General features: G+C 40.6%; 1 protein-coding gene across 1 annotated transcript; it reads right to left on the reverse strand.

Annotated features, from left to right (window-relative positions):
- Positions 1-25: 25 nt before the first annotated feature.
- On the reverse strand, positions 26-20,289 carry LOC308110044 (uncharacterized protein). The gene is made up of 14 exons (XM_080464068.1): positions 20,222-20,289; positions 15,313-15,358; positions 13,287-13,440; positions 13,130-13,184; positions 12,425-12,506; positions 11,828-11,943; positions 10,600-10,768; positions 8,252-8,376; positions 6,710-6,802; positions 6,589-6,618; positions 6,438-6,497; positions 6,151-6,285; positions 2,977-3,105; positions 26-1,567 (listed from the first exon to the last, which is right to left on the reverse strand). The coding sequence occupies exons 2-14, from the start codon at positions 15,356-15,358 to the stop codon at positions 1,445-1,447; spliced, it is 1,317 nt and encodes a 438-aa protein (XP_080320194.1). The 5' UTR covers positions 20,222-20,289; the 3' UTR covers positions 26-1,444.
- Positions 20,290-21,509: the final 1,220 nt, after the last annotated feature.

The raw sequence follows: 21,509 nt of genomic DNA on the forward strand, positions 1-21,509 counted from the left end.
CTTTTAAACATCCTCTCTGTTTCTAAATTCCACATTGTGACAGAGTTTTAATTGTTTGCACATAAATGGATTCTGTTGGTTTTTACATTTTACACAAAGTCCTAACTATAGTTCTTTCTATCGGCTTCATGATGAATTCATGGCTGCAGAAACAAAGTTGTACAGTTGGAGAACATTTATATCAGCCCGTGTTTGGTACAAGCAAATTTAGATTTTTGCGCTGCAGCTCTGTTCCCTTTTAACCACGACTTGAGTGCTGCAGGGATCACATCACCTCACATGTGCTTCTAATTTACATGTTTATCTCTTTTTAGTGCCAGGAAAGCTTGTTGGCTTTAGATCTGACTCAAATGCGTCACAAAGATCAAGTTCCTTTAGAAACACAGAGTAGAATTAGAATGTTCAAACTTAATAACGACGACTGCGGTTTTCAGAAAGTCAGTGTTCCCTGGTAGCTTGACCTCCGTCTACAGCCGGGGTTAGGGTTCAGTTCAGGTTCCAGCCGCAGCCATTACCTCACGCTGTACAGTCTGAACACACCTCGGGTTCAATTCGCTGCTACTGTTATTAAAAGAGTTTATTGTCTCTACCCTGATTGACTATTTTGTTTCCTTCATTTATATCAAGTTAATCTTCATTTGGCATGGCCATGTATGAATGCCATTGTTTGATGGTTTCAAGATTGACTCATCAGATAATAAAAAGAAGATTTCTTTTCCAAACAGTGTAATCAAACACCTTCATCCTGCTTTGTCTTCTCGCCCCCGACAGTAAACAAAAGCTTTTACCACGGGAACCGAGAATTTCTCTAACGATCAGATGAACTCAGGCCCAAACCAAGTTCCAGGACAAACGTTTCACATGAAAAATTGCTCCCACTCTGGATTTAAACTGTACAATGCCTCAAGAACTTGGTTTAGTCTACATTGTTTTGATTGAAGGAAATCATGTGATAAAAGTACAGATTCTTAAAATGGCCCGCACTCGGGTCGGAGGAAAACATCTGTCAGTGATTTCAGACCACAAGCAAACGTTTACCTTTGTTTTGCATTTTTGAAAAGGTAAACATAAAAAGTACAACAGATTATATGTAGAAATACCATCCTGCCTATTTATCAAAACTTCCTTGACCACACTGGATAACAAAGATCTAGAAAAACCATCTAGTTTCCTGGAAAGTCCTCGGGCATACGGAGGGAAATGCAGCTCAAATACTTAAGCTCTAACAGAACCACTGAGTGGGTTTTATATCGATCACTTCTGATCAAGGCAAGGAGGCAAACAATCATCCTGATAAGAGGTTTGAGTTGTTTCTTTACCTGAACGTAAATGTTCTCTGCTTCTGATTCGAATGATTTATAGACAAACACAAAGGGGTTGTAGTGGCACTTCAAAACCAAAGTGAGGAGGGACTGGGAGGAGACTGGTCCAGGACTCAACACGCCTACAGGAAGTTGGTGGAGTTTTTCCCGCCGTTGATCTGGAACTGGAAGGCATCGTCACCGGTGGGCAGGCTGCTAGTGGAGGAGGGAGGAACTGGAGCCACGGGGGAGGACGCAACTTCAGCCTGGGAGGAGAAACACATTGAACAATAACTTCTTTTTCCTTGTAGTGGTCCTAGTTATCGTACATTTTGCTTCAAGGTACAGTATGTAATATTTAGGTCATGAAATTTCCCTGAGTGTTTTTTTTTTTTTCCCCCCAGGAACACCAGGCTCTTTTATTGTAGATGCTGGATTTACAGGACTGGACCGACTAAAGCCAGCTGGTTTCATTACTAGATTCAGTACATATACCTACAACACAATACACAAGGCACTGCTGTTTACTTTATCACCTTCTTTTAAAACATCTGAAAATATTTCTTACTGTACTGTTGAAATAATCAACAAAATGTGAGAAAACAGGAATTTAAACGTTATCTGAAAGAAGTTATGTAATGTCAGTTTGAACCACCAGGTGGTGTAGTGAGTCACAAGCTACTGCGAGGTGGCAGCAAGTTCATGAGTGGTAGCTGGAGTTGTAAAGGCAAGTGGTGAAGTGGGTGACTAAGTACAAGGAAGCTGGGAAAACCTTGGTGGAGGTTTAACGGAGGAAAGACTTGATGGATCACACGGATCAGTACAACACTCGTATGTCCTGTACAACCATACAACACATCACCAGATGTCGCTCTTGATTGGACTGAATGACCAATCAGCCCACTGAAGTCCTTCCTATGTCAATTCAGTACAGTTATCTCTGGACTATAAATTACGTTTTGTTTAATTGTTTGGCTCGTCATGCGAGTTATATCCAGAAGAAACTCATATAAAAAAGTATAGTGGAACATACCATCGATCACCACTAGATGTCATTGTATGACAACAGAATGCTACTACAGTACCGCAGAAAAACCGACATTACTGCTGTATTTAATTCAAATAAAAATGTCTACAGAAATAAAAAGCTACACATCAGAATTGATATTTAAAACTAAAAAAACAGAACGAGAGCAGCAGAAAGAGTTCAGAGTGTGTGAAACTTTTGAAGGACTGAAGAAAAGCGTAGAAACGGTTACCGTGAGACTAAAAGCTGAGGAACAAATTCACAGAAGGAATAAAAGCTGCTGGACCAGGATTATCAACTATGCAGTTATGTTTATTCTCAGAAAGCATTTATACTGTGACTTTAATGCATTCTCTGCTTTATTTCAGACAGATACCATGTGTAATCAAGTAGCCAAGTAGTTTTGATGGCTACAAACGATTCTAAAGGTAAAAAAAAAATCGTAGTAGATGAAAGAGGACCCTCTCCATTGATGAGACATTATTTTACTTTTAAAAACCAGATGGATTATGGTGGACATGACTGGTACGATATATTCTGCTGCCACACACACATTTCCTTTAGCTGAAAGACTTTAACTCATGTTCAGCTGGTGTGTGTGTGTGTGTGTGTGTGTGTGTGTGTGTGTGTGTGTGTGTGTGTGTGTACCTCTGGTGCGGTGGTTGTAGCTGCTGGTGGATCAGCAGGCGGGGAGGCCGTCTTCAGGCCCTCTTCAACAGTTTGATTGTTTGCTTCTGGGGAGGCGGCGCTATACATGACTGGAGCTGGATAATAACCCTACCACACACAAACACACAGTGTTCAGAATGTCTAACAAACATTTCCTTTATCTTGCAGCTAAACCCACAATTTTTCAATTTCTTGTAGATGGACAATAATTTGTTTAATGCCTACAAGAACTACCTCTTACTGCTGTATGAATTCAAACGACAAGAGACAAACGGGAACACGTGTTGCGAGCTGCCTGCCTCTGCAGTGATCATTTTACACCAGTAATGTTTGTGACTTCGTTTCATGGAATAACGGCTTTTCCTGCTGAACAAGCCTGTTGTGGCACCGGCGCCAGTCGTACCTGAGCACCAGGATGTCAGGATGAGATGGAGGACCAAAACACAGAAGGAGTAAAACAGAAAGTGATCTTTAATGAAAGTGATGAAAGACATGCTCCAAACTCATAAAAACAAAAACAAGACAAAAAAAAAAAAAAACCTCAAGACCTAAAAACAAGGCACATGTAGGTGTAATATCATAGCATGCATTAAACAAAGTGACAAACTGACCCTTCAATCTTCTACAAACTGCAGTTTTAACAGTCTTTTGACTTGTTGTTCTGCTACACTTTGCAGTATCGATTTCTCTTGACTGCAAAATGTCCCCCGTCATTCAATCAGAGTTGACTACAATAAACGTCAAGACATAACGTAACAATATTGGCAAGGAACGTCACCGGTGCTTTCAGCAGAGGAGTAAATCCAAGGAACCAAAAACAAGGAGGCAGAGAAAAAGTTGAGTATAGATGGAGATATTGGACAGGATCTGCAGAAACTGCTGTTCTGGTGTAACACTTGAATTATCAAGTTAGTGCTCTCGCTTAACAGCAAGAAGGTTGTGGGTTCAAGCACTGGCTGCGTTCTTTTTGTGTGGCGTTTGCATGTTCTCCCTGTGTGTGTCAGTTTCCTCTCGGTACTCTTGCTTCGTCCCACAAACTTGCACTGCAAGATCCTCAACCCCCGCTAGTTTAACGAGGGTTGATTTGGTAAAGAAATGTCCCCACTGATACTGTCACAAGATCCTCCGCTATCTTTGGTAGCATGACTGTGACAACATGACAACCCCTCCCACATAAGACCATTATTAAGGTTGAACAAGAAGGACAGGGTCTGGTGTCCTAAGATCTTGTAGGAAACTTGATGAATTGAATGTTTCTGCAGACAGATTGTGCTTTTGGTTTGCCTGCACATTGTGGGTGATTGATTAACCGATACAATGGCATCGGTGCAGACCGAGTGTTCAAATCAGCGTTTCGCTTGTCGATGAAGAACAATCTGCTGGAAACGTTTTTGTGTCTGTGTTTGTTTGCTTGTGTTCATCATGGTCTGATTGGATGGAGTGAAACTGAAACGTGACACGGAGAAGTCGGACGTGTTGTTGGAGGAAGCTTACAAAATATTGGAGCATTGCTGCAAATAAAACTCAATTTGGCAAAAAAAACAACTAATTGTAACAGTCGAGGTTATAATCAAATACAACGATTAAAAGTCACAGGTGGGCCAGGTGAGGAAATATCTCAACACAATAACAGCAGCATCTCTCCCCTTTTCAAATGTTGAAAGTAGAAACAATCAAAGAAAATTTTTTTCAGATGCTGCAGATGAAATTATGCATAAACTCCTCATCTGGAACACGTCTGACGTTCTATATTCATGAAGGCAGACGTGCTAAATTCAGGTTGTGCGTCATTTTAGACGCCTGTCAGAGGTGTGTGTGTGTGTGTGTGTGTGTGTGTGTGTGTGTGTGTGTGTGTGTGTGTGTGTGTGTGTGTGTGTGTGTGTGTGTGTGTGTGTGCGTGAAACGATGATGACAGTACTCAAAAACAGAAAACATGAAAGAACTGAAGTCATGACATATTACACAGTAAAAAACAACACATGAGACAAAAGGAACAATGAGTCACATTATAAAAGTTTAAACCGTCAGCGAACATAAACCAAATACAAGCTCTGCTATTTATTGTATGTTCGTGCATTATTATGTAGTTTCTATAGCATAATTTCAATATTCCAGCCACCACTACTACTTACTGGTATGATATTTTCACTTTGGTTTCCATTCATGTATGAATAAGTGCTCAATAACATAAAATATCAAGGCTTTACAAAAACTAACTCTTTATCAAATGAGCTAAAAGCACCAACAAAATGCACCAAAAAGCACCAATTCAGCAGCAAATTCAGCAGGCACTGCGATAAATGACTCGGATACATGTTCTGCTGTAGAACTGAGAGTCGGTCTCATCGGGTCGTCACAGGTGAAACCAGTAGAGTTCACATGTTTTTCCAAACTTTAAAATGTTGATGCATTCAGCAGCTGAGATGCAAAGCTATAGTTTCCGCCGATGTGGAGGCTTTGAAAAGAGCGCGACTCAAGTTTATATCGTCATTAAAACTCCAGCTACTGATGTTTCCTCATATGGTTCAGAAACAAGTTGGATAAATCGCTATAAAAAAAAGAAAAAGAAAAAAAAAGATGGATGATTGGTTTAAGGTGGAACCCAAAAGCTGGGAATCATTTATTTAATCATTTAATTGAAACCTTCTAATGACTGATTACTACCAAAGATGCACTTTATTTACACTTCTCAGTCTGTTTTCTTTGCAGTTAAAACGCTTCAGAGCTTAAAATTCTGGTTCTTTCTTTCCTTGTAAGAGGAGAATGTGAGACGTTTTAAAGCTCTGATGTGTTTTAATGTGAAGGTGTCAATCTGATGACGGATTTACTCAGTCAGTTCAGAAGTTACAGCAGCGAATGGGAGGAAGATGCTCTATAAATTCATGAGGAGTGGGAAGGTTAGCATGACAGCCTGTGCATCAGAGAAACTACAGAGGTTCAGAGTTCATGAACAAATGTTTTGATGAAAGAAGAATCTGAAGTCTCACAGTGAGACCCGATGGAGGACTGAGACTCTCTCACCACTCCCACCACGCTGAAGCTCAAAACACCAGTTTGATTCAGGCGGTCTGTGTGGATAAGCTCAAAAGGTCAAAGGTGACGGGCCGACACGACGAGCCTCCCACTCGGGAATTCCTCTCAGCCGGATCATACCATTGGAGCCGTGGGTCCAGCAGGGGGGTAGGGACCCTGGGGTGGGCCGGACCACTGTGGAGGCTGGCCGGGGGGGATCATGGGAGCTGCAGGGTTGTAGGAAGTGTTGGCAGGAGGGTACGACGGGTTGAAACCCTGCAGAGGGAGGCGCAATCAGATGTGAGCTCACAAAACACAGGAAACAGGAAGTTTCCAGCTCAAAGAAATGTGCCTTCAATTAAAGCCAGATTCAGATTCCTGCCGTTAGAAGTTTGTTTACAGAGTTTGGCCAGGCTTTAGAGACTCACGGAGGAGGGTGGGGGGCCGTTCCACTGTGGCCCTGCAGGAGGCGGGTAAACTGAAGGACCCTGAAGAAGAGCAGAAGAGAAAACATTTAGACAGAAGCTGGTAGATCGAAACACGTCTGCCACATGATGTGTCCCGTCATATCCTACATACCAGATTGGCGTTGGGATTGTTCTGGTAGTACTGCAAACACAAACACACAACAGATGAGACTTGCAGTGGATCATGGGATACGGTATTTACACCGTGAGGACACTGGTCAGAGTGAGCTCACCACTCCTGGTTGACCCGGAGCGTTGTACGGAGGACACGGACCCACGGGACCCCCGGGAGGGGGGTGGATGGCTTCAGGGGAGCTCATGGTGTGCTGAGACACACACGCACACACACACACACACACACATGAAAAGTTATCTCAGTAATCCTCTTGACCTGTTTTGAAGATAATGTCATATAACTGTGTTTTTTTTTTTCTTTCTGTTCCTATTCTCTTTTTAATTACTCAAGACATTTGGTTATTTATGTTTTGTTTTAATGAAAATACAGTATCCTGACTAAGTTTTTTCTGCTTTTGAGCCTAAAATAGTTAATACCCCTTTCCCTCCATGATCTCTTTAATTTGATCATAACATATATTAAAAAAAAACCCTGCGTGAACTCTTTTAGGTATTATAGCAGCTTTAGCTGTTGTAGCGATCACGGATTATTTTGGCAAGTTTTCTTCTTGAATGATACACATTATTTGAACACTTTCGTTTAAGAAAGAATGCAATTTATGAAATTTCCACTTGAAAGATAAAAGTTCAGAGACAACTTGAATGCAGTGACTGGATATGAACTGGAAACAAGTGAACTGGAATGACCCTCTTTGACTCATTCAGGCAAACGTGTTGCACAAACTGAACAGAAGAGTTTCTTCTGAACATCATAGATTAAAAAACAAATCACAACAATAACCTAATAGTGTATTAACCAGTGTGAACCGACTGAGAAAACAAGTTTCCTTTTATGACTGAATGACTTTAGTCAAACGTGTGATTAAGGTATTTAAAATCACAATAACAGTGATGAATAGAAACACTTACGTGGATGATGTTAATGGTTTTGCACTTTGGGATTAGTACTTAATAACAGTGGTCTCTCTCTTGCCTCTAATTTACAAAACCTTGCCTGGGTCTTGTCGTTATTATAATCATAAGTATCATTATTATTATTATAATACTTCTTACCCCTGCCCCACAACAACCAAATGTGAAATAATTAAGTAAATTAGAAAAAAGAAAGAAAATTAGTCAATGAAATAATAAAGTTTCAGATTTTTTGTTGTGTATTTTTTGTTAATCAACCACAACTATTCTTACTTCAGTTTCTCAAAATTGAATTTCCAGATCCTGAATGCAAGGAAAACTAATTTACACATTTCGCACATGTTGATATCCTGACAACAATCAATTCTAATATATTGTGCAGCAGCGCTGCTGCTGACTCATTGTTGGAAAATACTTTTGGTGAAGGTTCAGCAGGAGAACAAGTGTGAAGAATCCACTACTAGATTTGATTTGATGTAGCAAAACAGTTTAGTGTTTCAGGAACTAAACTGCTCAACACCAACATGAATTAGATGTGTGAAGATATTAGAGATGAAGGCTGGAATTATTTCTGCAGCAGTAACATAATGGAGGGGTGTGTGTGTGTGTGTGTGTGTGTGTGTGTGTGTGTGTGTGTGTGTGTGTGTGTGTGTGTGTGTGTGTGTGTGTGTGTGTGTGTGTGTGTGTGTGTGTGTGTGTGTGTGTGTGTGTGTGTGTGAGGTTTCTACCTGGACGTTTGCAGCAGCTTTCTTCTTGAAGATCTTCTTGCGACAGCAGCAGCAGATTCCGGCCGGGATGCCGAGGAGGAGGAGCAGAGCCAGTAAAGGGTTTCCTTCTGTGGACTCGTGCTCGTCTGCAGAGGAAAACCACAGCAGATGCAGAGTGTCAGCCTTAGACCGAGAACCTGTGGTTCAGGATCTGAAGCTTCCTAGGATCCCTCCACCTCGCAAACCTCAAAAGTTACTTGTGTTTTTACCAAATCTTTTACATTATTTCCCTTCACGGAGTCATAAACCCCTCATACGGGTCAGCAAAGCTCTGATTCACAAATTGATTTCAGTTACATTTTATTTTTCAATCCACCACATGCATGCTCTGTGTATTCTGACTCCTTTCTATTACCTTCAGGATGATTATCGTAATTAGCACAGCAGATAAGAGTGATTTGCAGCCTGCAATCAAACCTATCTCCCAGCATGCAACAGGTGCACAAGATGAATGGAGAAAAAAATGGGAAGCGCAGTAAGATGCATGAAAGGATGTTAAAAAAAAGAAGAAAAAAAAGACCCACTTTGAAAACATGTTTGAAAAATATAGACCTAAAATGTGAAAAAGTGCAGATACAATGAGAGTAGATGTAAACAAAGAGAAGAAAAAACAATGAAGCAGAACTAAAAATCAAGATGTTAAATAAATCAAACTGAAAACTTGCAATAAAAAAGGCTGAACTTAAAATATGAGTCATGATTAATTGAGGTTAAACACAAGGGTTAGTTTGTGAAATTATTGAAAAACATTTTAATATGGGACCATTAAAGGTAAATAAACTAACCCTTGTGTCAGAGGTCCAACAACTTTGTTTTCAAAGTGTATTTCCCCAAATCCAGCCTTGGTCCTGAATCTCATCCTGTCTAAAAGTTCCTCAGGTGATTCTACGAAGAACAAGCTGTTTCTGTGTCTGTCCACGTCTACTCCAGGTCCGTCTCAGGGAAAAGAAAACGCAGCTTTCCGATACCATGCGTTAATGTTTACAGTTGATATATCGCATTGGCTTGTATAAACGCTGTTGTTCAACCAGTTTGAAGCAGAATCTGACGAAGAAGGAGGCTCCTGAAGATGGTGAGTTAACAATATTGCATCTAAATATGAGACTTAGTTTGGTTGTGTGTTGTTGCAGTCACTGGCAAGTAGCTAACGTTAGCTTCTGCTAGCTGTAAGGCTAACTGTTACGGTTTTTCATAATATACTGAATTTATTAAGCATATCAGTGTGGGAGGGTCAAAATGAGAATCCACTAAAAAAGCGAGTGGGTATTTCCCCTCATGACATCATGAAGGGAAATTCTCTGAATCTCCTGTATGGGCACACATTCACTAAAAAGTGGAGCAAGCAAGTGAGGGAGATGACAGACCTTTATCACTTCTGGAGCTTTATACACAGGCTATGGGGACACATGTTACTGTTAGAAAACCATCAGGAATGGAATTTTGCATAATAAAGGACCTTTAATGTATTCACATGCATGGACTGTAAAAACAGTCATCAGAGTGTTTGAAGCACAAACTAACAGAAGTGTTTCAGAAAGTGTTTTATTCGTGTGTGTTTCACGCAAAGTAGAAAGTACGTTGCACAAAGTGGCTGCTCGGTTCAGACCGTTCTGTCAACACACAGCAGCTGGCGTTCCACAGGGTGACTGACAGGTGACATGTGGGTTGTACTAAACCTGTCCTATGATTATTTTTAACATGGAGCTTTCCTTCAACTCAATGTTCCCGCTACTGGGACTAAAACAAACCCGCTGGAGTTCAGATATTTAGAATACATCTGAGTTTTTTTATTCCTCCACAAGATGTTTGTCATAGCGTCACATCACAAAAACCAACTGGAATCATCTGCAGCTTCATTATTAGGATGGCTTTGTTTGTGTTGTCTGCTTGTTGAGTATTCAGATGACTGTTACGTCAGATGAAGTGAATAAAACTGGCTGTGTGTGAATGGATGGGATGCAGCACGAGAACATTCAGTCTTCAAAATTGACGTGTTAGAAGCAGAAAAAAGGACAAAAACAAAGCGCAGACCCATTTTAACAAAGAGATAATTGGAAAAGCCCCTCAGGAGTCTTGTATTCATCACAGTCTGCAGTGTTCAGGACCAGAAGTGGTCCAAGGAAGAAAAAGAGCGAGAATGCCTGGAGCACGAGCAGAATGAAGTCTGGTCCACTGGTCCAATCCAGCATAGAAACTACTGCACTTCCATTGAAGGACGCATGAACAATTGAAACCAAATTAACACTTTAGTTGTTTTTAAAATGTGGAAAAAGACCACCCTCTGAAATTATTGTGTCGACTCCGCCCACCTGTCAGGTCCATCCTGGTCACGGAGACGACCCGGTCCCGGCGGTCCCTCAGCGTGTAATGGCCCTCGTCGCTGAAGTTCACGTTCCTTATCTCGATGTTCAAGGAGTGAGTTTGAACTCTGTTCCAGTAGTCTGGGAGGTCCTGAGACACTACAGCTCCGTCACGCACCTGAACAACACAAATCCAGTTACAAAATTCCCACGCAGAGGCCTTCTATACAACCTCACAGTGAAAGAGAAGAAAATAATCCAATTACATTACATTACATTCATTCACACAAGTATTTAAAAACAGATTTTACAAATCATCAAGCAATATCTTAGAAAATTTATTTATATAACATTCTTTAAAAAAATAATGGGAATAGCGTGGAAATAATGAGGAGGAAGGTCAGCAGGTCATCAAATTAATTTGGTTATTAGATCATTTTATTAAACGACCTTTCTGAAATTCATGAAAATTATCTACTTTTCTTTAGTTTGGAAGGAATATTAAAGAATATTCTAATCCTAAAAAGTACATTAATTTTTTCCCACTTTCACAGCATCAACTTCAGTCCTGATCAAAAATATCAAATGTACTTGTATTTTTTCCAATACATTTTTTTCTTTATTGCTACTTTGGGAATAATAACAAACATGTTTTAGATGATGATGATGATGATGATGATTATAATAATAGTAAAAATAATAATATTAATAGGACATTGTTGCAGAGGGGGTCCAACGCCTTTCTTAGGCCAATCAGATCGGCTCCCAAAAAAATAGTTGTAATTAATGTTCTACAGAATATAAAATACTTAAATCTAAATGTAATTTTTTTTAAAAACTGTGAAGACAGATTAAACCACCTCTGGGATTAAAGACATTCGAGACACAAGGTAAAATGTGCAAAGAAGAAGCTGCTTCGTCCTTTGAAGCTTATTTCAGTTGTGTGATGAATCAAATTTAGATTGGCTGCCAACAGGCCAATTCAAGCTTTAAAGTGATAATAGAGGAATCCTCATTTCACCTGTATTCTGGACATATTCCAACACTAAGACCACAAAGTCAGAGTCCCGGTGTAAAACTGACCACAGACTATAAACTGTTGAGCAATTGAAGTTTTATGGGAAAAACGATTCTGTACACAAAATGTTGCATAATAAAACAACATCCCGACCACAGACATAGCTTATTGTGCACGTAAAACCACTCGGAGCCTCCGTCTCCCCAGAATCCTCCTCACCAGTGTCACGTTGTTATTGTCTGAAGAGAAGACGAGCGTAGCGTCGTGTCCGTTGATTCCTTCCAGGGACACATAGAGACTATCTCCTGCCACACGCTTCAAGTAGTTTAATCTGGCTGAAATGAAAGAGAGAGGAACGAAAAATGGATAAAAATAAAAAGATTCTTTGAGCCGACGCCGAGATCAGTCACGTCTCGCGTCAGGCTTATTTATTTAACTTGTTAATTCCTGCTAATACACAAACTGACATCTGATTTCCGCCAATGCAGGCATGGAAACAATCAAATCAAATAAATAAATAAATACTTTCAATCATGTTTTAAAAGGGTGAAAATAAACTGCTGCGTTCGTCGAACATGAAAATTTGCGTGAAACATGATCGTCATGACAAACAACGGGCATCTTCATGGACGTCATCAAGATTCCTGAAGGGGACAGAGCAGTTTGTCCCACTTTGTTTTTAGTCCATTTTCTTTCGTCGTTGTGTCTGATTTCTGAGTTGGTATGTTCCGGGGTATTATTCCTGAATATTGAGGTTGACTTCTGTGATATTTTCACGGTTTGATCAGTTCTGACTGATCAGTTGGACTGACTCACGTGTGATGGCCACTCTGACGGTGGAGACCTCTTTATTCCAGTAGTCTGTTTGGGTGTACGTCCCCTGGTCCTCATACGTCACCTGACACAGACAAGGACACAACATCAGTGCACTAGACGGGTCGAGGGGAACTGTGGACAGACGATAAAGAGCGAATCCCACCGCATAGAGCCTCACCGGTTCACACCGCTCTAGTTTTGAAGTCTGACCACAACAATGTTTGTTGTGTGGCAAATACACTTGTTGCACATTTGTACTTGCTGCATCTAAAAAAAAAAAAAATTCAATACCTGCTGTAAGGCCTCTGTGTGCTTATATGAATACACTCATTATTTATTCAGCTGTAACACAGAAACGGTTTTATTAGTCACAAGAAATAACCTTGCTCTCGTCACAGCGAAGCACAAAGTAGCAGCCAAGTTGTTGAAGAGTATGATAAAAACACACTCTGATGGGTTTGTTGTATTAATGTGTTAAAAGTCTGCTGAGCAGTCAGCAGAATGCAGATCGCTCCTTCGAGCCATGTGCCAGACTTTGCATTAGATTATAGAATCTTACAGTTTCACCACTTCCTTTTGTCTCAGCAGGGGTGATCAGATTGCGTCATGGACACGCGCCTATCCTTTCACTACAAACTGGACTGATCATTAAAACATTTAATCGGACGAGTGATCGTGTTTCCACAAACAAAGATGTTTGATTACCGAGTCGAGTATCCAGCGTCGGTCGCTATTTAAGCCGAGCACCTTGCCTCTCATGCTGTGGGAGACAGAACAATGAGCACAAAGTCGAAGCAGCAGTAAAGACCTTCATGATCGTTCTTTTTACAACCACACAGAGAAGCTGTGACCGCTTGCTTACTTAGATTTAGTTCTGCCCTTTTCCCAATACACAACGGTCCTGTCCGGGTGGTCGGCCGGGGTGAACTCCAGCCGGTCCGAATTCTTGGGGAGGTGGATCTTCAGCTGGCGGCCGTGGTTCAGACGCTCGCGGGTATCAGAGGGGCGGTAGGACTCTGAGACGAAGAGGGACAAAGACACAGATACTCTGCTGAAGGCAAACGTTTCTGAGAGTTTCCTGTTTTGGAAGCTTCTGCTTGGGAAACTTTGTATTTAAGAGACTAGATAAAGAATAAACCTCTTTTCTAACTAGTGTGAGTTGTCAGAAACTACCAATAACAGCAACATTTCCATTCACTGGTGCTCATCACCTGTTCAAGACAAACCTTCAGCGTTCTGGTTTCAGTGATGCGCTCAGGCTCTTTGAGTTTACAAGAACTATTTTCACAGAGTTGGATTGAGGTCAGAGGCTTCATTTATCACCAGTGAGTAGAAAAGGTTCTAAATACAGTCTCACAAATGAAATTAAGAATGTGTGTAAGTGCCAATAAATATGTATTCATCAAACGTGTACGTGGGTCAAACACACGTCAATAAGTCATCAGCGTGGATAAATCCCACTTGTTCTTAGTCACAATGCTCGTCACTTTCAGGATCGTTCTCCTTCAGAAACGCCTCAAATTAACCAGTTATGGTAACAAAATGCCTCTTTATAAATATCTCTGTTTTTCTGAAACTGATATTGAGGGACTTGTCAGTGAGGTTGAAACAAACCAGAAAGATTATTTGGTACACTGAATGTTGGGAGAGTCACAATAGGAAAAATGCAGCATGGGATAAGTTAACCACCGCAGTAAATTCTGTTCAATCAGAGGAGAGAGCGACAGAAAAAAAAAAAAAAAAAAAAAAGTGGTTTGACATTAAACATCCCAAAGTTGACAGGAGCCGGATGCACTTCGGCTCTTCTTGTCTATCGCTCCAACATGGAGCGTAAATCACAGCATAAATCCATTCATAGCCGATCAAGACAACAACAAAAAATTGTGTCTTGGTTGGGAATCGAACACGGCGTCCGGCGTCACAGGTGAGAATTCTAACCAATGGAGTCCTACGAGACTTTTGTAATTAAACTCAGTGATACAGAACCCATGAGCAAAACAATAACTGGAGACGTGCTCCCAGCAAACAGGTCAACACCCTTTGACAACTCGTTCCCTGCAGAGCACACGGTTCGCCAAATCTTCCAACATCGCTAGACGATCCATGGCGCTCTCACGTTTCAGATCCTCGCCACGGCTCTATTTTAGCCTTCACACATTACGCGCATAAGCTGGTCAGAGTCGTGCTGTTATGTACACTCATCCCTAAGTACAAGTAAAAATTGATAAATTCCAAACTTTGTGTGGGAATGTTTGTACGCACTGATGATGAACGAGGCTCCTGGACTCTTCCTTTGTACCGCTCCATGTGAGCTTCAGCTTGTTGGTGCCATCTCAGAACAAAGAGCTTCAATTCAAACCGTTTTCTGACAAGCAGCAACACATTTCCCTCGTAAAGAGAGATTCTCTCATCTCATGTTTCATTGTTACTTTGAAACACTCAAAGCCTCCAGTACCACAGACGGAATTTCGTGGCCCATAAACAAACAGATGCGATTCATTCAATAAGAGTTTGACTGTGGCTTCATCCGTCCCACCTCTGGACTTTCTGTGCCTTTTTAATCAGACGCTTGCTGTTGCGGCAGTTTATCAACGTTCACACACTGCATTTGTTACAAACTTCATGAAACTCATGTCACTCTTCCTTCAATACGTTCAGCGTCTCCAGCACCGAAAGCAGCCAAGCAACCCATGATGCTACCTCCACCATGCACTGTGTTTACAACAGGCAGACTGGACCCCATTCAGCGGGTTATAAGCAAACTGATGTTCCGTATGTGGCGGGACTTCACTGTGTGCTGTGTGAACTGAGAAGTAAAGACGGACTCACGCAGCAGCGTTTCACAGAGAGCAAGAGGTACACGTGTTGACAAGTGTCAGGATACTCACCCACAGTGACGGCAGACGCCAGCAGGAACACGACAGTCCACACCATCTATAAGGAATCAGAGGAGATTTATTATGGTTAAACCTGCAACACAAGTTGATGGTAGTTTAAATGGCATGTGAGTGGAGGTTTAATCTCTTGATTTCTTTCTTGTGTAAGGTTCAGTAAACCTGGTTAGATTAGATTCAGTCAGATTATATGGTAATTCACATAGCCTAAGATAGCTTTATGATGCGCTACTTTAATGGAATCGTGACAGGTTACGCTAAATGACTCTTAGATTATTTTAAGTTTTATTTACATGACAAAAAGTCCCATTACATTTTATGTTGTGCTCAATTTGTTATTTCTATTGCTTATCAGACAAATTTCTGCCTATTCATGAAAAAAAACTGATATTTTACATTAATGAACAGCTCCTGGATTAACTATTGCTAAAAGCTCAAGTATTTTTTTTTTTTAAAGTTATGAGACAATTCAATGTTTGCAGAAAACACTGCTAAAACTGTTTTTAAGCATCAGAAATTAAACATTCTGGAATAATGCAGACAGGTTGGACGAAAAGTTTGTAAAATAATTGTCCATTTATTGAAAGACCAGAACTCTTATCATCATTGATATTTATTTGTTGGGTTTCTCTCTGTAAAAAAACACCGAGAAATGATGTGTTGTATTTGGTGCTATATTAAAAAAGTTGAATTGAAGTGACTGTAAATATTGACTGGTTATATGTGAGAAGTTTTTTGGAAGTGATCACATGAGGTGTGACGATCAAAACTCAAACAAAAGGTTCATTCAGCACAGTGTTAATAGGGTGATTGTTATAGAGTACGTAGATAAGCTCTAACTTCCTCCCTGCTGATATTCAACTGTAATCATACGTTTCCTAACTCTGCAGTAAAGCGAACAAAAAGCTTTGTTATCTCTTCGTTATCTCTCCACAAACTGATAAATTGCTGTGTTCAAACATTTAAAGATAACCTGCATGAACTGCAAACACAAAGACTTGCTTGTGTTTGCTCAGCAGCCCATTTCTGTTCCACTCACTCCATCAATACATAGCTGTTTAGAATAGAATAGAATAGAATAGAATAGAATAGAAATATTTTATCAATTCTTAAAAATCTAAATCTGTTGGTAGTACGATCGGCTGCAGTGTGGCTCCATCTGAATCGGCATGTCGACATGCAAAAGCAAACATCTTTTTTACAGTGATATTACTTTTTGCAAATGTTGTTATTGCAGTGATTCATAACACGTACGTCACGATCAGCCAAAAGCTTCAAGCTTCCACAGTCACTGTTGCTATAAAGAGTCGGTGAAACACTCCACTTAAGTACTAATGATGTTAAAAGCTCGATAAAAAGCCTCAGCGCCAGTTGTACAGTGTGGGAGAGAAAGGTGGATGTCCTTACAGATGATGTGTGGTGGATTGGGTGTGTTCAAGAGAAGGCATGAAAAACACACCCATAGTTTTACAGAGGCTGTCTGAGGACAGACTGGATTCATCAGGCAACAATTGACCTGTTGATTTGATAGAAATGGGATTTTCTTCCCCCACAAAACGACGAGTTTTCACTAAATTGGATTGATGCCTTTAACCCCTTGATGCCTGAATTAATTTACAATTATATAACAATGATATTTGTGGTTTTGCTTTCAAGCTGATGCTTAATTAAGTGGATATTAATATTTTGTCTATAGATCTTAGAATAGATATGAATTTAGGTCAGGATTAGGGTCAGGGTCCATAAATCGCATATAGGTCCCACAACAAACCAGTGCTTTCAAAAGGTTCCTAGATACGTATTGATTATGCACAAATCAGCATTGGAATGTTTACTCTATCTCGGCTGCAGTCTGAGCGCAAGCAGAATGATGCCAATTCAGACAGTCTGCGTGACGGCGTTTACAAGCTAAATCCTGCACTCACATGTCAGTGAAGACTGGTTTACAGATCTGAGCTCAGAGAATAAAGGGAACCAACGTGGACTAAGCATATCTTCTTTAATGACTCTTTACTCACGTGTGCAAGGAAAACAACTTCACAAACCTGATCCAGTGCAAGTATTTTGACAATTTGCTGCACACTTGAAATTCCAGAGCCTAACGACGAGGCAGTTTCCTCAGAACAAATAAATGACATGCAGCAGAGGCGCCCCGCAGCTCCGAATGCCTCCTCTGGTCACCTTTCATGAACTCACCGCCAACACACCATCAAGTTGGTCATTTGAAGAGCAAGACAAGTGGTGCACCTGGTTCTGCTGCGCAAAACCAACAACCTCTCCCTGAACTACACCCGTAGAGATGATGTGGATCATTCATGGAAACTAAGCAGCAGAAAGTTTCTGTAGAAGAGCCACGCATGTGCAATCTTGCGGCTCGATCCAGAGAAACCAATAAAAATACTACTTCCTGTAAAGGCTGAGACAAGCAAACTGCTTCCACTGACTTTAACAGCCTTTAACGAGTGCAGCGACAAAGCAAGAAGCTGCTGAGGAGAAGATTCAGCTTAGCTGCTGCCAACCTGGAAACGGCTAAAGGTCGCCAGGTGCTCCAGGCTTCCCCTGCTGTCTATCAAAAGGTTAAAACTATTAATCTAGTAGATGTTGGTTCAGGCAGTTGGCGCACACTAACTGGGCGATGAATTTAAAAGGTGCAGAAGAGTTTGTTTAGTCCTTTTTATTTGAAAAAGGCCGAACATCTTTGGCACATATCTCGGCTCCATTGGATCTTCAAGTCTGACAAGTTCAACCACATCTTCTCTGCGGTCACTTCATCTATATTTTATGAATAAAGCAGGGCAAAATAGAAGTGAAAAGTGCAGATTAATTAGACATGAATTCATCCATCCATACATATACATCTTTATTGATTGATTAGTTCAGCTGAGAGGTGTCTCAACGTAAAGCAACCAAAACTATGCATGAGCGAAAAGAAGGAAAGCTTAATTTTAAAAAGCCTGTTTCTGTTTTGAGAAGATCAGCAGCTTCCTCTGCACTGATCACTTCTTGTATCTTCCAGGACAAACATTCAGGGATCATCTGTAGCGAGTGGGTTGCATTGCAATCTGCACTCCAGGCATTTCCCGGCATTTCCACAACACAAACCTTCAATTACCCAGTTACTGTTTGTGTGTTTGTCATAATTACAAACACCAGCACAGCTCGGTAATCTCATTTCAGTCGCTTCTGCTGTTATTTGGGATAATATTTCAGTCTTTCATGGGTATTTCCAAACCACCAGAAAGAAACAAGGGTTTGACTGTGTGGGAGGTTCAGAGGTCAAAATAAAAGTAACATGTAGAACATCTCAAAAATAGAAAATAAAAAGTCTCTGCTCTTTAACTTTGAGCTTTCTGACACGAACCTGAGGTTAGTGAACCACATTTCCCCCGACTCTGCACATACCAAGTAGTAATATCATGTCCAACATAATGTTTTAAAATCATGAAGCGGCAGCTGGGATCCAAAGGTAATAAGAGCACAACTGTTTTAGATAGAAATACCTTGTGATTCTTAATAAATGGCCTGCGACTGTAACAACATTAAACTTGTTCCAATATTTTAATTTCAGTACAAATTCAGTTTCAAAAAATGTGTATTTAACTCAAATAATTTATATTTCATTCATGAATACAAATAATTGTACTAAAAAAAGCAAAAAAGATCATGTTGGGGATGGGAAACCTCTTTGACACATCTTTCCTGTCGAAGGCAACATTTTAAAGAATTCCCATGTGAAAGTTTTGAAATGAGAACAATCTTTTAAACGCACATGTATTTGTTTACGAGATGGCCACACAGTGGTGTAGTGGTTTGCACCTCTCCTCACCGTGGGGAAATCCTGGGTTCAACTCAGAACAGAGTCTCTGTCCAATCGTGCAGAAACATGTAAAGTTGATTTGTGACTCTGAATTCCTTGAATATGTGAAAGTGAGTGTAATTTTGTGAGTCACTCACTGCTGCAGTGAGAGAGAAAATCTCCTGGTGAGATTTCTTCCACATGCGTCTGAGCTTAATTTGTGACCTTAAACTGCCTGTAAGTGTGTGAATGAGTGTACGGCTCTGTTTCCTCTGTGTGGTGGACCCTGCCTTCTGCTCTTGGATAAAGCAGAAAAGATTGACACTTTCCGGAGTCACATTCAGAAAATTCCTCGACATCGAAAGCTTTTATGAGTTGGTTTTTTTTAGCTATGAGGCAGCAGGAATCAGACATAATGAGTATGTGAATGCACTCCATTCAGTGGTCCATCATTTCTGCAGATTTAAAGCCTCACGGGCCTCAGTGTGGATCAAGGGGTGGGGTGTTTCGAGAATCGCCTTCCCTCTTGCAACCTCATCTCTCCGTAAGACCTGACAATGTCAATCAGACAATGGCTAGGGGAAAAATATCCGGCTGACGGCCTCCACCCCATGTTCTTCCTGTTTTTAACCCTTTGTGTCCTCACTGGAGAGGTGTGGCTGCGCGCTCTACGCGCTCCATATGGAAAACTGTAAATGTGAGAGAAAGCTGTAAGAAGACCCCACAAACACTCTCTGAAACTTTAGCAGTGATCTGCAGCAGGGTAGGAGAGAGAATTCGAAATCAGAGCAGGAGACGACAGGCGGTACGCACGGACATCGGAGCAGGACGCACGCACGCACCGCACGCCCCCGGCACCGCAAGCAACCTCACACTTATAATACATGTAGTGGTCTGGGGTAGTCTTCTTCTGGGTTGGGATCACAGCAGAGTGATCTTCGCTCTGTGTGGCTCTCCGATCAATTTGTGCGCAAATTGACACTTTAATGCGCGTTTTCGTTCAATTAAATGTTTTTTTTTTTTTTTTTTTGTTAAAATATAAAAATGACCTGATTTCCCCTCACAGACCCCCCGGGCTCCAGCGTTATTCCGCCTCTTGTTTCCTACCTTTAGACGAGGAGAGGATGTGCAGGATCGATCCACACAAGCGGTCTGTGAGTCTGGACGGTGAGTCAGAGGCGGAGGGCGGCGCGGCCACCGGGCGTGGTGCCTTCACGTACCGTGGGAAATGCGGTGATCTACACCTCAACAGCGAAAACAAGATTTTAAATAAACCTTCATTCGTTACACAAGTGAGAATTTTCAGTATCGCAACTGCAAACTCGACAGAAAAGATTTCACACAGAGATATATATATAGTAAAACCTGTGATGTGTGTAGTAAACGCCAAGTTCAAGTGTATCAATTCTTCTCCCCTCACAGTGTCTTTCTGTGTGTACTTTGCATGTTGTGCAGCAAGTGCTGTCAAAAATTTTATTAATTGATTTGAAACGTTTAACTCCCTAAATATATCTAACTTCATTAATGCAGTTTTGTTTATTTCGTTTTTCTTTTCTTTCTTTTTTTAACTCCCATACCGAGCAGCCACAGCACCATGACTACAGAGCAACATAATACCAAGTGGAATTATATTTAGGCAAAAAGTTTCAATTTAAAAAGTACTCAGATGGCTGATTGAGAAGGTGAGAATCATTAACTTGACTTTTTAAAGCCGAATATAATGACCATAGAAGTAATTCTGCAGCAAAACAGATTGCCATGTTGGCTGACCAGTAGCCACCAAACTGCTAAAGCTGGAGGAAATACTTGCAAGTAAAATATTAATTTCTCCTCTTTGTCTCTTTCCCTGGCTGTGTGTGTGGATATTACAGTATATTATTTCCACTTTGTACATGTAATAAGCTTACAACTTTGTTTCTAGAAATATTCAAATCCTCAAAGTGGTGGACCTGCAATCTAACAACACCCAGACTTATGTAGGATGTTTATTAATTAATTGATTTATGTTTTTATTATTTTGCTAATCTTGGAGAGAAACAGTTTCATGCAAAGCTAAAAGGACGTCATAGAAATAGTCTTTGAATTTTAATACAGTCTCTGTGTTGAGTCGACATTAATTTAGTGGTTTTCCCTCAAAAAATATCCATTACAAGCTTCAGTCTTCAGTAGAAAAACAATGCGATTAATCGCTAATAATTACGAAAATTGTGCAATTAATTAGTTAATTATATTAACTTTTATTGATATAGCACTTTTCATACAAGGTTGTAACGCAAAGTGCTTCACATACTATTAAAAAGAAAAATAAACACATGCGCACACACACACACACACACACACACACACACACACACACACACAAAGTCAGGAGTCATACTATGTAATACTTGTGAGG

Source organism: Lipophrys pholis, assembly GCF_963383615.2.
Source record: "Lipophrys pholis genome assembly, chromosome: 5".
Taxonomy (NCBI): Eukaryota; Metazoa; Chordata; class Actinopteri; order Blenniiformes; family Blenniidae; genus Lipophrys; species Lipophrys pholis.

Bases quoted from the DNA above. Each gene is read 5' to 3' on its own strand.
- LOC308110044 (XM_080464068.1), bottom strand. From the start codon at position 15,358: ATGGTGTGGACTGTCGTGTTCCTGCTGGCGTCTGCCGTCACTGTGG. The intron at 12,507-13,129 runs GTAATCAAACAT...TGTCTGTGTCAG, and splicing joins GACGCTGGATACTCGACTCG to GTGACGTATGAGGACCAGGG. The intron at 11,944-12,424 runs GTGAGTCAGTCC...CTTTCATTTCAG, and splicing joins CGTCAGAGTGGCCATCACAC to CCAGATTAAACTACTTGAAG.